Consider the following 17,506-nt stretch of genomic DNA (forward strand, 5'->3'; position numbering starts at 1 on the left):
TAACTGTAGTAAGAGTTTGCTGGTATGATAATCAATTTCTTTCAGCAGCCTTTTTAAGATTTAAAGACTTCATAAATAGTAGAGTATTATATTTTGGAAGCATTATTCAATATAGTCATGCTTTAAGATTTATATATTTATATATTTTATTATTACTGTATTTTTCTCAAATATTTCTGGAAAATGAACCAATCACTGATCAGCATTTGTGTATACTTTCAAGCACTGGGCGGCATCTATAGAGTTTGAAAAATATATCTTTTATATGAATACAATAAGAACACATTTTTTTATTTCTGTGCTCAAATATAACTAAATGTTTATATGCATATATATATATATTAAAGATACACCATAAATAAATTAAGAGCAATGATGAAAAAATCATATATAGTAGACGAGCAAGTTTGACTAACGATCTGATTTGAAACATCTCTTTTATAAAAAGGCTAAAACAAAATTGTTTAGTAAGTACTTAATGTAAAGTATTTGTAATTAATTAACAGTAGCCAGCTTGTGGCCTTTTGTTCTTTCCTTCTTTCTTATTTACATTAATGATACTGAAAGAGGCATACTGTAATTAGTAATGAATTTGTTTACTACATTAAACTCAGTTGATGCTTCACACTGTATTGAGAATGTTGAAATACTGAAAAATAATTCATGTTAATTGGCAAATGAGATAAATATTTGACAAATGTTTGTTATATAACTTTGCACTACCTAAGCTCTTTACACTGTGCCCAGAGCAATAATCAAAATCAGATATTTCATCAATACTGCTGAGTTTTTATGGGGTATTTGGCAAGTAAACCCATAATTATAATAAGTTCAAGCTAAAACATTTCAAGTTTCATAATTTGAATAGGATCCCACTCGTTAATATGTCCGAAGAAAACATCCCAGTGCAATGGCAAATAAGTCATTCTAGCCTTCGAAGTAGTGTTCTGTTGCAATTAGTGAAGCCCATACAATTTTAGGATGTATATTTATAGACATTAATTATTTGTTACATATTATAAAATGTTATATGGCTTTATACAAACTATTTGTTAGGAATCACTTGGATTGTTTGCTTGTTTTTTTTGAATTTCACGCAAAGCTACACGAGGACTATCTGCGCTAGCCGTCCCTAATTTAGTAGTGTAAGACTAGAGAGAAGGCAGCTAGTCATTACAACTCACTGCCAACTTCTGGGTTACGTTTTTTATCAACGAATAGTGGGATTGACCGTCACAATTATAACGCCCCCATGGCTGAAAGGGCAAACACGTTTGATGCGGCGGGGATTTGAACCACCGACCCTCAGATTACAAGTCGAACGACTTAATCCACTTGGCCATGCCGGGCCGACTCACTTGGAATACTGTGAAATAGGATGGACTGCCATCAGTAGTATTGAAGTGGTACTTTACTTGATATTAAAAGAGGATAGACTATGTGTGTGTGTTTTCTTATAACAAAGCCACATCGGGCAAAAGAAGATAGAATCGACGATTTCTTGAAAAATAAAGAATGGGCCTATATTTATACTTTTCTCAAAGATGGGTGTGCGATGAGAACCTCATTGAAGGGTCAAAGTGTCCCTTGTTATCTATTGCTGTGTTCTCATGGCCAGTAATCTAAACGATCACCTAATTATATTAATTAATTTGCTACTATTTTATCAAGGTGACGATTTAAATGCCAAAAACTGGCGATGCATTAGGCCTAAAATTTGCAATTAAAATCACGTTAATTACAGACGTACTTTTTTGGTATGCGACTCCTCATGACGACTAAGCCTGACCATGGATAAACATCCTGTACGAAAAACATCACAATATATTATACACGCAGTGTTTAGTTAGTTAAGGAAGACTTGTTAAAGTTATTAGTTTTATTTTGATGCCACGAAAAAGTTAATCCATAGACCAAATCTCGTCGGAACAAAGCATTATATATAACGTTGATATAAGTTACTGATAATGTTATTTTCTAGGAATTTTTTGTTTTTGTTTTAATTTCTTGCAAAGCTACTCGAAGGCTGTCTTTGGTAGCCGTTCCTAATTTAGCAGTGAAGAAGCTAGATCAGTGGTTCTTAACCTTGTTGGAGGTACTGAACCCTGGAAGTTTCGTAAAATATGATTTTATTTTTTCAAATTCCAAACATAAGTAGATATTTTATTAGTGCACAAAATGAATCATGCATCAGTTGCACACAATATCACTGCGTTTAAAGAACAAAACCAGCAAAACATGAATTTCACACAAAAACATGACTCAATGAATATTTACTGCAAATCAATGTGACTTTTGCTGTTGCCTTTCAGAGACAAGTTCAGAAATGCGCGGCTTCACCTCGGAAAGTGTCCTTCTCATATCATTTTCGCAACAAAGTCTGTTCCTTTTCTTTGTTTTTATGTCTACCATCCTCGTAAAGAATTGCTCGCAAAGATACGTTGTAACAAACGGTATGAGTATCTCAAGGGCTTTCTTAGCAATAAGAGGGTACACTACGATTTGGTGACACCAAAACGTTGAGAGCGTTGTTGTTCTGAAAAGTTGCAATTGAACCTGACTCTGCTGAAATTCAATGATTTTGTCCAAATATTCATCATTGACTCTGCTGTCGCAACACTAAACGTGAACGGCTGTTTCACACATGCTGGATATGACTCTCTGGTGGGGAAGCATCCGTCGAGAGACTTTGCGAGCTCATCTAAGTGCATGGCAATTGCTGACTTCAGTTCCCCGGGTAGAGAAATGTCTCCGATTTCAGACACATCTTCGATCTTACTTACACAGTCGTCCAGTAGGGGAGAGTTTGCCAAGTTATCATCCTCTGTTCGTTGTTTCCATAATGGTAGCTTTTTTTGAAAAGCCTTCAGGTTTTCTTTCTCTTCGATGATGTCGACTCCACCACCCTGCATCTGTTGATTGAGAGCATTGAAGATATTGGCCATGTACGCCAAAATGAGAATGAACTCAGATTTTTCGAAGCAATCTGCATGACAATGTTGGTGCTCTCGCAAAAACAGGGCCAATTCCACACGCATGGCAAAAACACGATTCAGCACCTTTCCCCGGGATAACCACCGAACGTAAGAATGGTACAGAAGTACCTCGAATTCAGAGCCCATTTCATTACACAGCTCTCTGAAGATACTGTGTTTCAGGTCACTATTTCGCACAAAGTTCACACATCCTATTACAATTTTTAATACTTCTGTCAGTTTTGAAGGCAAGGTTTTTGTTGCCAATGCATGTCTGTGCAGAACACAGTGCGTTACAATTATGTGTAGTGCATCGGCCTTCACCGGCACACCAAAACCAGAGTTTCGTCCCAGCATGACTGGAGCTCCATCCGAACAAACTGCAGAAACCATATCCACAAAAGATCGTTGTTTATGAAGAAGTCATCCACAAGTTTCTTCACGTAGGCTGCCTTAGTTGTTGTTATAAGTGGCTTACAAAATAAAAAATATTCTTTTATCTAGTCGTTCTTCAAATAGCGCACGAATACAACAAGCTGGCTTAGATTGGAAACGTCGGTGGTATCGTCTAGTTGAAGGCTGAATTTTGCTGGGCTTGAAATCAGATCTGCAACTACTTGAATCAAGATGTCATCTATTCTGCTGCTGATGGTGTCATTTGAAAGACGAATTTGGGATAACTTATTTTCAGCAGCTTTTCCCAGCATGACATTCGCCATCTTCAACGCATCTAGTTTTACGAGTGCTTCACCAATGGTGTGTGCTTTGCACTGCTTTGCAATCAAGCATGCAACTTCATACGATGCTGTGAGGATAGGTTTGTGGATGGGTACAAAGCTGAGAACAGTCAAAGTAGCTTTATCATCGAACCTGGCTCTCTTTACCTTGAATTCAGCAAGCGTTGTGTTCTTGTATTTCCCATCTCCATGCAGCTTTAGGGAGTGTTCTCTTAGTTTTGCCAGTGCAAAATTGGAATTGCTCAACTTGGCATTGCAAATCATGCATTGAGGACGCTGACTCTTATCATGTTCCGTTATGCACGTGAATCCATATTGTACGTATTCGTCTGACCACTTTCTGTTTTTGCTTGACATAGTTAGTATGAAGGGATTGAAAGATTAGGGAAAAAATCACAAATGACGCACGATTACTACAGTCACAAGTCGACTGCTAAGCGCACGAAGTTCCCTGCAGCACAGATATTATGGCTAAGTGGAGCATGACGTCACGAATCATACGAGTGGGGTGACGGAATGGACACACACAGTGTGTGTCTTTACCTCCGCCGAACCTCTTTTATAATAAACCTGTATTACAGAATGCTTATCAGCATATAAGTTTTTATATACATGTGTAATTAATTTATTATGAGCTCTTTGATAATTAGAATGTCAACATTCATATATAACTGTGATGTTTTAAAAGTGGTTAGCATCTCTATCCAAGTAAACAAGTCCATACACTACACTTAGCAAGTAGTCTTGACTGTGTAGGTGTTAGCTCACCTTTATGCCTAGATCTGTTGTAATACAAATCTTTTCCTCATATTTGCTCAAAACGAAGTTTGTTTAATGTATTATTTCCTATCTAATGAATGTGGATCACGAGCGAACTTGTGAGTAATGGAGTACAAATATACCAGTTTCCAACAGATGATGAAACAGTAGCAGAGACTAATTCATCCATGAATGTGAGTGTTGGATCTTTTTATAGTTCCACGTGACTTGGTAGTAGGATGGACTGTTACTAAAGTGAAGGCCTATTTTTGTTAATAAAATTAGTTATTCTAGTTTTTAATAATACTCTCACTGGGTTATTTTTCTTCCAACGGTCCACATACCCTTAACTACCACACACTTTCTAATATCATCACTCATAACCTAACGTAACAATTCTAGTTTCTATTTTTACAACTTTCTTCTCAGTTCCACACAACAAACCCGGTATAGTAATATTTTTATCCTAATTTTCTATCCACTCCTGAACTATCTCTCTCCAATTGACCTGAAATCTATATTTTGTAATAGCCAATAATTATTTACGTTTGTTTCTGACAACAACCAACCTCTTTCATCCGGAAATTGGACCATTTTTTTTTTTTTTTTTTTTAAATTTGCGCAAAACTACACGAGGGTTACCTGGGCTGGATTTGGACTGTCATGATTATTTTACTATGTCAGTTCAGGACTGCATTTTTGAGTTAGCATGGCAAAAGTGTCTATTAATCAATAATATATAACTTTTCTAATGTCCTCTTAAAGAAATAACGTAGAAATATGTGAACTAAAACTAAAATTTCAGTACCTATTGTAAAATTAACGATGTTAAAGGGTACGCTAATTAATTATCTTTGACATCGGATAATTTAAATTATTTACATATACAAGATATTTGTGTAACAATATCAAAGTGTTTGGTGACACAGAAAACGATAGATTATAGTATATATTGTCAAGTTTGAACGTTAAAAAAAAAAAAAAATCAAAGTATTCCTTAACATACACGGGTTCATACTAGAAAGCCATTACCCATTATATTTCGAGACTTACAAATTCCTGGTTGAAGTCAGATGGTAATAAACACGTTGGATTAAAAAAATAGAGTATATTAAATTAAAATAAACCACAATGTTGTTGACAAGAAGGTTTCTCCTGCCACACGTGATGTCAGGTCCATCTGTCCAAAGTGTAAAACCAAGTGATTATGATATGAAGGGATCAAACACCAAACTCAGCGTTTTTAAAGAAAGCTGTTTTTATTTAGATACACACACCTAGAAACAAATCACGTCACCTACAAAACTTCATTTGTGACTAGTCAAAATAATAAACTAAAGAGCACACAAACTTTAAACTATAGTTAAAAATATACCAGTTTTTACGAAACACAACTAATTAAATGGTTATCAAGCACTAATGGTTATAAAAACATGTCATAAAGTATAAAAAACCGATTACAAAACACACCAATATTAAACACTTCTTACTTACGCATCGATTGCTTTGATAACATATTTAACAAGATAACATACTAACAACATAATCATGAATATTCATCATTGTGAATGGCAAATCTAAGAACGAAAGGTTTGTGGTAATGTACTCAAAAAGTGGAATACAAAAATGGCCGAAACTGAATTAGGTAGATCAGAACTAGTTAATACGAAGAGATGTCCACTGCTGGGCCATTGGTTCTGTATTCCTTGTGTTTTGAAAATGAATATTCGTTTCATATGTTCAAAATTTGAAAACAAAATTATCAAACAGTTTATAAAAGTATCAAATATATCAAGACGTGAAAGATTTTAAATTGTAACAGCGGTGTGTGGTCTCGGTTTCACGAGGACCGACTAATAAAGTGTGTACTATATGGAATAATTATTTAATGTTAACGTAAAAAACGTGTTTAGTGAACAACAGAGAAAAGTTGGTTCATACAGATAACATGCACATGTTGAAAACTGAAAAAAAAACATTTATATCCTTAGTTTATATAAAATATTGAATTACGGTCGGGAATGAAGTTGAGCATTACACGAGGATTTAAACTCTGGTTACATGTTGGAAAAGAACAATTACTTTAAATTTAAGACTCAAATCCCACAGTTGACACTTCTGTAAGGCCATCAAACAAAGCCTACAAGTTTAGGAAGCTTCTGAACTTCAAATTTTTCTTATAGTAACAATAAATTCTATAAGTGAAACTTGACTCAAGTTTAACATTTTTACAAAAGTAATACAGAAAGTTTAAATCTAAAACTATTTTATGACTGGTTAAGACAGACTGGAAATATCTCGTCAGAAACAAGTTCAACAGCAATATTGTGATATACGTGTTAAATGAAATTCTCTAATAACCAAATTACAGTCCTGTAAACATTAGAGAAAATTAGTTTTGATAGAACTTGTAAAATATTATAATGAGCTGTGTAAAACAGAGTATGAAATTGTGGGGAAAACAGATTTAATATAATTTACGAGACAATGATATCTGAAGAACTTAAATATTTGTTTCTAGGATTTACAATAAAAATGTTGGGTAAACAGGTTCCAAATTCAGCCTACAACCATGTAGGTAGCAGATTTTTATGTGTAGTTATACAAAATATAAAACCAATTTAAGTAACACCTGTTGCCTTAGCTATGTTTTTAAAAACTTTCAATACCGCCTGGATGATTTTTAAATCCAGTTTGAGACTCGGAATATGAGTTTATTCACATGAATTTTGGCATTCTAACACACATGTTCTGTAGTTTTACTGTCAAACAATTCAGATGCCAATTTCTGGATATTTCATGCAAACTGTACAAAAATGTGAACAATAATTAACAGTTATTATTGACTACAATGAGAGACAAACAAAAGAATGATTTCACATTCAAGCTGCTTATTTATGGAAAACAATAAATATGTCCCTACAAACATAGGCCACAAAAGGCAATACAAGTATATAAATCAAATGCATGGCTAACAAGGAGGAGGTCCATCCACTTTGACAAATAGCACTATCCTTTGAATTCTTACAATTGATTAATTATTAGGCTTAACACAGAAACAACTATATCTGGAAGCTATTCAAAACTGACAGTGTTAAACACAATTACATAACTGTAACAAGTTTATGTAAAGGACATACTTGGGGATAAATATCTAGTCTGTAATGACTCGTTTCTTATTTTCTTAAAATAAGCAGTGGAAATCAAATTCAAAACCTACTTTTTTAGGGATTATATAACCAAAAAGAAATAGTTCTATATAACAAATGGTAATCATGACAGGTGAGGTTCCAAAACATTCGAAATGTGTTAAGACTTTTCAAGGAGAAAATTATTAATAAAAACAAAGAACAGATGAAAAATTGTGGCTCGAAAGCTACAACTTCCATTTCTTTTTTTGGCAATAGGTTAACCGTCAAAGGGCTGTCTTCACCGATTGTTATAGAATCACTTTTTCTTACTTTTCCCAAGAGTAAGAGTGTGTGATTGTGGCTGGGTCTGAGCCTGCATGATGGCCAGCTTCCTTTTGTTGAAGGAGTTCATTTCATCTTCTAATCTCTTCTTTTCTTCCTCTAGTTTCTTCTTTTCTTCAGCATGTTGCTTCTTCAAGCTGTCAAACTTTGAATGTAGCTACAAATATAGAGAATTAGTTCAATATAACTGAAACTATCGAAATCATATGGACAAATTTCCAACGTACCACACACAGATTGAAGCTTTATATGACCCAATCTGGGTCAGGAGGCTGTAGTTACAAAGATAACAATGCCTGCTTCTCTTCTGCCATCTCAATTCTATCACTATATCAGGGGTCTTTACAATATCTCAAATAGTTCTACCACTTGGTCAAGGGTACCCCTACAATCTAAAATAGTTCTACCACTTGGTCAAGGGTAATCCTATAATCTAACATAGTTCTACCACTTGGTCAAGGGTACCCCTACAATCTAACATAGTTCTACCACTTGGTCAAGGGTACCCCTACAATCTAAAACAGTTCTACTACTTGGTCAAGGTTACCCCTACAATCTAACATAGTTCTACCACTTGGTCAAGGGTACCCCCACAATCTAAAATAGTTCTACCACTTGGTCAAGGTTACCCCTACAATCTAAAATAGTTCTACCACTTGGTCAAGGGTACCCCTACAATCTAACGTAGTTCTACCACTTGGTCAAGGTTACCCCTACAATCTAAAATAGTTCTACCACTTGGTCAAGGGTACCCCCACAATCTAAAATAGTTCTACCACTTGGTCAAGGTTACCCCTACAATCTAAAACAGACTGTATATAAACAGACTGTGTATATAAACAGAATATGTATACAAACAGACTGTGTATACAAACAGACTGTGTATATAAACAAACTGTGTATACAAACAGACTGTGTATACAAACAGAATATGTATACAAACAAACTGTGTATATAAACAGACTATGTATATAAACAGAACGTCACCTCACAGTTAATAAACTAGTGGATCAGAACGTCACCTCTTTCTCTGCTTCCTTCAGTTCTCCTTCTTTCTCCTTCACTCGTACAACAAACGACTGTCTCATCTCCTCTTCTTTTCGCTGGAGGGCCTGAGTTAAACAACAGAAAGACAGTCAGACCAAGTTCATATTAACAATTTGCTAAATAATAATTTTACAAAACTCATTAAAATATTCTATATTAGCTTTCAACAAAATTTGTTAAAAAGTTGCTGAATTAGTTTTTTTAAATAACTCACCATCACCAATAAATTAAGATCTTTAACTATTAAAGTTTTACTTTATATTTCATAGAAAGCTAATGATTTACATAAACTAAAAATTAAAACCAGCCTAATGTACCACTGGATTATATTCAATAATTTAAACACTTAATACATGTTCAAGTTTTCTAACATTTTCACTGACACAACAGTTAATTAATAAATCTCCGAAGCTATAGATGAAGTTATACCTGCAAGTGTTCTTGTCGCTTCTGCTCGTAAGTTTCTTGGAAGCTTACTGGCTTATTATCGGCACCGATATCCGAGAAACCCATCTGTTCTAATCTCATTCTTCGATACAGTTCGTAGTGGTGAGTATGTGTTTGTTCTCGCATATCTTCCATGTTGATACGAATAAGCATCTCTCGCAGTTTCACAAAGTCACAGTGGTTCTCATTTTCCACTAAAAGACAGTGTAAAACAAATAAAATCATCACTGAGTATACATTAAGTATGACAATAGAACCACTAGTTATCAAATAAAATCATGACTGAATACACAGCCCAAGCCTAACAGTAGAACCACTAGTTATTAAATAAAATCATGACTGAATACACAGCCTAAGCCTGACAGTAGAACCACTAGTTATCAAATAAAATCAACACTGAATACACAGTCTAAGCCTGGCAGTAGAACCACTAGTTATTAAATAAAATCATGACTGAATACACAGTCCAAACCTGACAGTAGAACAACTAGTTATCAAATAAAATCATGACTGACTACACAGCCTAAGCTTGACAGTAGAGCCACTAGTTATTAAATAAAATCAACACTGAATACAGTCTAAACCTGACAGTAGAACCACTAGTTATCAAATAAAATCATGACTGACTACACAGCCTAAGCCTGACAGTAGAACCTCTAGTTATTAAATAAAATCATGACCGAATACACAGCCTAAGCCTGACAGTAGAACCACTAGTTATCAAATAAAATCATGACTGACTACACAGTCTAAGCTTGACAGTAGAGCCACTAGTTATTAAATAAAATCAACACTGAATACAGTCTAAACCTGACAGTAGAACCACTAGTTATCAAATAAAATCATGACTGACTACACAGCCTAAGCCTGACAGTAGAACCTCTAGTTATTAAATAAAATCATGACCGAATACACAGCCTAAGCCTGACAGTAGAACCACTAGTTATCAAATAAAATCATGACTGACTACACAGTCTAAACCTGACAATAGAACCACTAGTTATCAAATAAAATCATGACTGACTACACAGCCTAAGCTTGACAGTAGAACCACTAGTTATTAAATAAAATCAACACTGAATACAGTCTAAACCTGACAGTAGAACCACTAGTTATCAAATAAAATCATGACTGAATACACAGCCTAAGCCTGACAGTAGAACCTCTAGTTACCAAATAAAATCATGACTGAATACACAGCCTAAGGCTGACAAGAGAATAACTCAATTCTTACCTTGAACTGTCCCCCAGGGATACTGTCTTGCTCGTATCATCTTGTTGTTTAACTTTGTGAACTCTGTACTTCCCACAACAGCAAAAGGTATGTGATTCTGAGAAAACAATAAAACTGGATGTCAAACTCTCTCATAAGAAACATTTCTGTCTTATTTGCTACACATAATGATGTACCCTAAGAAATTCATGTAATGAAATAAGGCTGCTGTTGGAAGCAGCTACCAAGCTGTTTCCAGGATAGAATATAACTCTCTCATGGTTACTGGTGACAATTGTATACTTCATGTAGAATAACATTACAGTAACATTTGTTACTTCTGTTTAAATATTAGTAATTTTAGAAGTGATGTGGGATTGTAAAAAGATCCAATACTCACATTCATGGATGAATTAGTCTCTGCTACTGTTTCATCATCTGTTGGAAACTGGTATATTTGTACTCCATTACTCACAAGTTCACTCGTGATCTACATTCATTAGATAGGAAATAATACATTAAACAGCCTTCATTTTGAGAAAATATCAGGAAAACATTTGTATTACAACAGATCTAGGCATAAAGGTGAGCTAACACCTACACAGTCAAGACTACTTGCTAAGTGTAGTGTATGGACTTGTTTACTTGGATACAGGTACTAACCACTTTTAAAACATCACAGTTATATATGAATGTTGACATTCTAATTATCAAAGAGCTTATAATAAATTAATTACACATGTATATAAAAACTTATATGCTGATAAACATTCTGTAATACAGGTTTATTATAAAGGACATTACATGCTGATAAACATTCTGTAATACAGGTTTATTATAAAGGACATTACATGGTGATAAACATTCTGTAATACAGGTTTATTATATAGAACATTACATGCTGATAAACATTCTGTAATACAGGTTTAGTATATAGGACATTACATGCTGATAAACATTCTGTAATACAGGTTTAGTATATAGGACATTACATGCTGATAAACATTCTGTAATACAGGTTTAGTATATAGGACATTACATGCTGATAAACATTCTGTAATACAGGTTTAGTATATAGGACATTACACGCTGATAAACATTCTGTAATACAGGTTTAGTATGTAGGACATTACGTGCTGATAAACATTCTGTAATACAGGTTTATTACATAGGACATCACATGCCAAGAAACATTCTGTAATACAGGTTTAGTATACAGGACATGCTGATAAACATTCTGTAATACAGGTTTAGTATATAAGACATTACATGCTGATAAGCATTCTGTAATACAGGTTTAGTATATAAGACATTACATGCTGATAAGCATTCTGTAATACAGGTTTATTATAAAGGACATTACATGCTGATAAGCATTCTGTAATACAGGTTTAGTATATAGGACATTACATGCTGATAAACATCCTGTAATACAGGTTTATTATATAGGACATTACATGCTGATAAACATTCTGTAATACAAGTTTAGTATATAGGACATTACATGCTGATATACATTCTGTAATACAGGTTTAGTATATAGGACATTACATGCTGATATACATTCTGTAATACAGGTTTAGTATACAGGACATTACATGCAGATAAACATTCTGTAATACAGGTTTAGTATATAGGACACTACATGCTGATAAACATTCTGTAATACAGGTTTAGTATATGGGACATTACATGCTGATAAGCATTCTGTAATACAGGTTTATTATAAAGGACATTATATGCTGATAAACATTTTGTAATACAGGTTTATTATAAAGGATATTACATGCTGATAAACATTCTGTAATACAGGTTTAGTATATAGGACATTACATGCTGATAAACGTTCTGTAATACAGATTTCTTATAAAGGACACTGTACAATTATAAGCACTGTGATTTCTCATTCTGAATATTGTGTTTATGTTTTTTTATAGCAAAGCCACATCGGGCTATTTGCTGAGCCCACTTAGGGAAATTGTATCCAATCCCTGATTTTAGCATTGTATATTTGTATACTTACTGCTGTACTAGTAGTGGGGGAGATATTCTGAATATCAAACTAGTATGAGCATCAAATATTAACGAGTGTTTATGTATCTTCACACACAACTTCTTTTGGATATCAGATATTAATGACAGTGTTTATGTATCTTCACACATAATATCTTTCTGATATCATATATTAATGACAGTGTTTATGTATCTTCACACACAACCTCTTTAGGATATCATATATTAATGACAGTGTTTATGTATCTTCACACACAACATCCTTAGGATATCAAATATTAATGACAGTGTTTATGTATCTTCACACACAACATCATTAGGATATCAGATATTAATGTCAGTGTCTATGTATCTTCACACACAATATCTTCAGGATATCAGATATTAATGACAGTGTCTATGTATCTTCACACACAAGATCTTTAGGATATGAAATATTAATGTCAGTTTTTATGTATCTTCACACACAACATCTTTAGGATATCAAATATTAATAACAGTGTATGTATCTTCACACACAACATCTTTAGGATATCATATATTAATGTCAGTGTTTATGTATCTTCATACACAACATCTTTAGGATATCATATATTAATGACAGTGTTTATGTATCTTCACACACAAGATCTTCAGGATATCAGATATTAATGACAGTGTCTATGTATCTTCACACACAAGATCTTTAGGATATGAAATATTAATGTCAGTGTTTATGTATCTTCACACACAACATCTTTAGGATATCAAATATTAATAACAGTGTATGTATCTTCACTCACAACATCTTTAGGATATCATATATTTATGACAGTGTTTATGTATCTTCACACACAACATCTTTAGGATATCAAAAATTAATGACAGTGTTTATGTATCTTCATACACAACATCTTTAGGATATCATATATTAATGACAGTGTTTATGTATCTTCACACACAAGATCTTTAGGATATGAAATATTAATGTCAGTGTTTATGTATCTTCACACACAACATCTTTGGGATATGAAATATTAATGACAGTGTTTATGTATCTTCACACACAAGATCTTTAGGATATGAAATATTAATGTCAGTGTTTATGTATCTTCACACACAACATCTTTGGGATATGAAATATTAATGTCAGTGTTTATGTATCTTCACACACAACATCTTTAGGATATCAAATATTAATAACAGTGTATGTATCTTCACACACAACATCTTTAGGATATCATATATTTATGACAGTGTTTATGTATCTTCACACACAACATCTTTAGGATATCAAATATTAATGACAGTGTTTATGTATCTTCACATACAACATCTTTAGGATATATATTAATGATAGGGTTTATGTATCTTCACACACAACATCTTTAGGATATCAGATATTAATGACAGTGTTTATGTATCTTGACACACAATATCTTCAGGATATCAGATATTAATGACAGTGTTTATGTATCTTGACACACAACATCTTTAGGATATCAAATATTAATGACAGTGTTTATGTATCTTCACACACAAGATCTTTAGGATATGAAATATTAATGTCAGTGTTTATGTATCTTCACACACAACATCTTTAGGATATCAAATATTAATAACAGTGTATGTATCTTCACACACAACATCTTTAGGATATCATATATTAATGTCAGTGTTTATGTATCTTCATACACAACATCTTTAGGATATCATATATTAATGACAGTGTTTATGTATCTTCACACACAAGATCTTGAGGATATGAAATATTAATGTCAGTGTTTATGTATCTTCACACACAATATCTTCAGGATATCAGATATTAATGACAGTGTTTATGTATCTTGACACACAACATCTTTAGGATATCAAATATTAATGACAGTGTTTATGTATCTTCACACACAAGATCTTTAGGATATGAAATATTAATGTCAGTGTTTATGTATCTTCACACACAACATCTTTAGGATATCAAATATTAATAACAGTGTATGTATCTTCACACACAACATCTTTAGGATATCATATATTAATGTCAGTGTTTATGTATCTTCATACACAACATCTTTAGGATATCATATATTAATGACAGTGTTTATGTATCTTCACACACAAGATCTTTAGGATATGAAATATTAATGTCAGTGTTTATGTATCTTCACACACAACATCTTTGGGATATGAAATATTAATGTCAGTGTTTATGTATCTTCACACACAACATCTTTAGGATATCAAATATTAATAACAGTGTATGTATCTTCACACACAACATCTTTAGGATATCATATATTTATGACAGTGTTTATGTATCTTCACACACAACATCTTTAGGATATCAAATATTAATGACAGTGTTTATGTATCTTCACATACAACATCTTTAGGATATATATTAATGATAGGGTTTATGTATCTTCACACACAACATCTTTAGGATATCAGATATTAATGACAGTGTTTATGTATCTTCACACACAACATCTTTAGGATATCAGATATTAATGACAGTGTTTATGTATCTTCACACACAATATCTTCAGGAAATCAAATATTAATGACAGTGTTTATGTATCTTGACACACAACATCTTTAGGATATCAAATATTAATGACAGTGTTTATGTATCTTCACACACAAGATCTTTAGGATATGAAATATTAATGTCAGTGTTTATGTATCTTCACACACAAGATCTTTAGGATATGAAATATTAATGTCAGTGTTTATGTATCTTCACACACAACATCTTTAGGATATCAAATATTAATAACAGTGTATGTATCTTCACACACATCTTTAGGATATCAAATATTAATAACAGTGTATGTATCTTCACACACATCTTTAGGATATCAAATATTAATAACAGTGTATGTATCTTCACACACATCTTTAGGATATCATATATTAATGTCAGTGTTTATGTATCTTCATACACAACATCTTTAGGATATCATATATTAATGACAGTGTTTATGTATCTTCACACACAAGATCTTTAGGATATGAAATATTAATGACAGTGTTTATGTATCTTCACATACAACATCTTTAGGATATATATTAATGATAGGGTTTATGTATCTTCACACACAACATCTTTAGGATATCAGATATTAATGACAGTGTTTATGTATCTTCACACACAACATCTTTAGGATATCAGATATTAATGACAGTGTTTATGTATCTTCACACACAATATCTTCAGGAAATCAAATATTAATGACAGTGTTTATGTATCTTGACACACAACATCTTTAGGATATCAAATATTAATGACAGTGTTTATGTATCTTCACACACAAGATCTTTAGGATATGAAATATTAATGTCAGTGTTTATGTATCTTCACACACAAGATCTTTAGGATATGAAATATTAATGTCAGTGTTTATGTATCTTCACACACAACATCTTTAGGATATCAAATATTAATAACAGTGTATGTATCTTCACACACATCTTTAGGATATCAAATATTAATAACAGTGTATGTATCTTCACACACATCTTTAGGATATCAAATATTAATAACAGTGTATGTATCTTCACACACATCTTTAGGATATATATTAATGTCAGTGTTTATGTATCTTCATACACAACATCTTTAGGATATCATATATTAATGACAGTGTTTATGTATCTTCACACACAAGATCTTTAGGATATGAAATATTAATGACAGTGTTTATGTATCTTCACACACAAGATCTTTGGGATATGAAATATTAATGACAGTGTTTATGTATCTTCACACACAAGATCTTTAGGATATGAAATATTAATGTCAGTGTTTATGTATCTTCACACACAACATCTTTAGGATATCAAATATTAATAACAGTGTATGTATCTTCACACACAACATCTTTAGAATATCATATATTTATGACAGTGTTTATGTATCTTCACACACAACATCTTTAGGATATCAAATATTAATGACAGTGTTTATGTATCTTCACATACAACATCTTTAGGATATATATTAATGATATGGTTTATGTATCTTCACACACAACATCTTTAGGATATCAGATATTAATGACAGTGTTTATGTATCTTGACACACAACATCTTTAGGATATCAAATATTAATGACAGTGTTTATGTATCTTCACACACAAGATCTTTAGGATATGAAATATTAATGTCAGTGTTTATGTATCTTCACACACAACATCTTTAGGATATCAAATATTAATAACAGTGTATGTATCTTCACACACAACATCTTTAGGATATCATATATTAATGACAGTGTTTATGTATCTTCACACACAAGATCTTTAGGATATGAAATATTAATGTCAGTGTTTATGTATCTTCACACACAACATCTTTAGGATATCAAATATTAATAACAGTGTATGTATCTTGACACACAACATCTTTAGGATATCATATATTAATGACAGTGTTTATGTATCTTCACACACAAGATCTTTAGGATATGAAATATTAATGTCAGTGTTTATGTATCTTCACACACAACATCTTTAGGATATCAAATATTAATGACAGTGTTTATGTATCTTCACATACAACATCTTTAGGATATATATTAATGACAGTGTTTATGTATCTTCACACACAATATCTTCAGGATATCAAATATTAATGACAGTGTTTATGTATCTTCACACATATCTTTAGGATATCATATTAATGTCAGTGTTTATGTATCTTCACATACAACATCTTTAGGATATATATTAATGACAGGGTTTATGTATCTTCACACTCAACATCTTTAGGATATATATTAATGACAGGGTTTATGTATCTTCACACACAACATCTTTAGGACAACAAATATTAATGACAGTGTTTATGTATCTTCACACA

At 32.5% G+C, this 17,506-nt stretch overlaps 1 protein-coding gene across 1 annotated transcript in view; it reads right to left on the bottom strand.

Annotated features, from left to right (window-relative positions):
- Positions 1 to 5,711: 5,711 nt before the first annotated feature.
- Positions 5,712 to 17,506, bottom strand: part of LOC143228715 (septin-2-like) — a 48,168-nt gene continuing 36,373 nt past the window's right edge. The window contains exons 7-11 of the mRNA XM_076460005.1: positions 11,052 to 11,141; positions 10,673 to 10,769; positions 9,421 to 9,632; positions 8,967 to 9,056; positions 5,712 to 8,101 (exon numbers count right to left, since the gene is read on the bottom strand). Of these exons, the coding sequence (XP_076316120.1) occupies positions 7,919 to 8,101; positions 8,967 to 9,056; positions 9,421 to 9,632; positions 10,673 to 10,769; positions 11,052 to 11,141 (672 nt within the window). The 3' untranslated portion in view covers positions 5,712 to 7,918. The remainder of the gene's footprint in view (positions 8,102 to 8,966; positions 9,057 to 9,420; positions 9,633 to 10,672; positions 10,770 to 11,051; positions 11,142 to 17,506) is intronic.

The sequence above is a fragment of the Tachypleus tridentatus genome, chromosome 10 (assembly GCF_004210375.1).
Source record: "Tachypleus tridentatus isolate NWPU-2018 chromosome 10, ASM421037v1, whole genome shotgun sequence".
NCBI classification, from domain to species: Eukaryota; Metazoa; Arthropoda; class Merostomata; order Xiphosura; family Limulidae; genus Tachypleus; species Tachypleus tridentatus.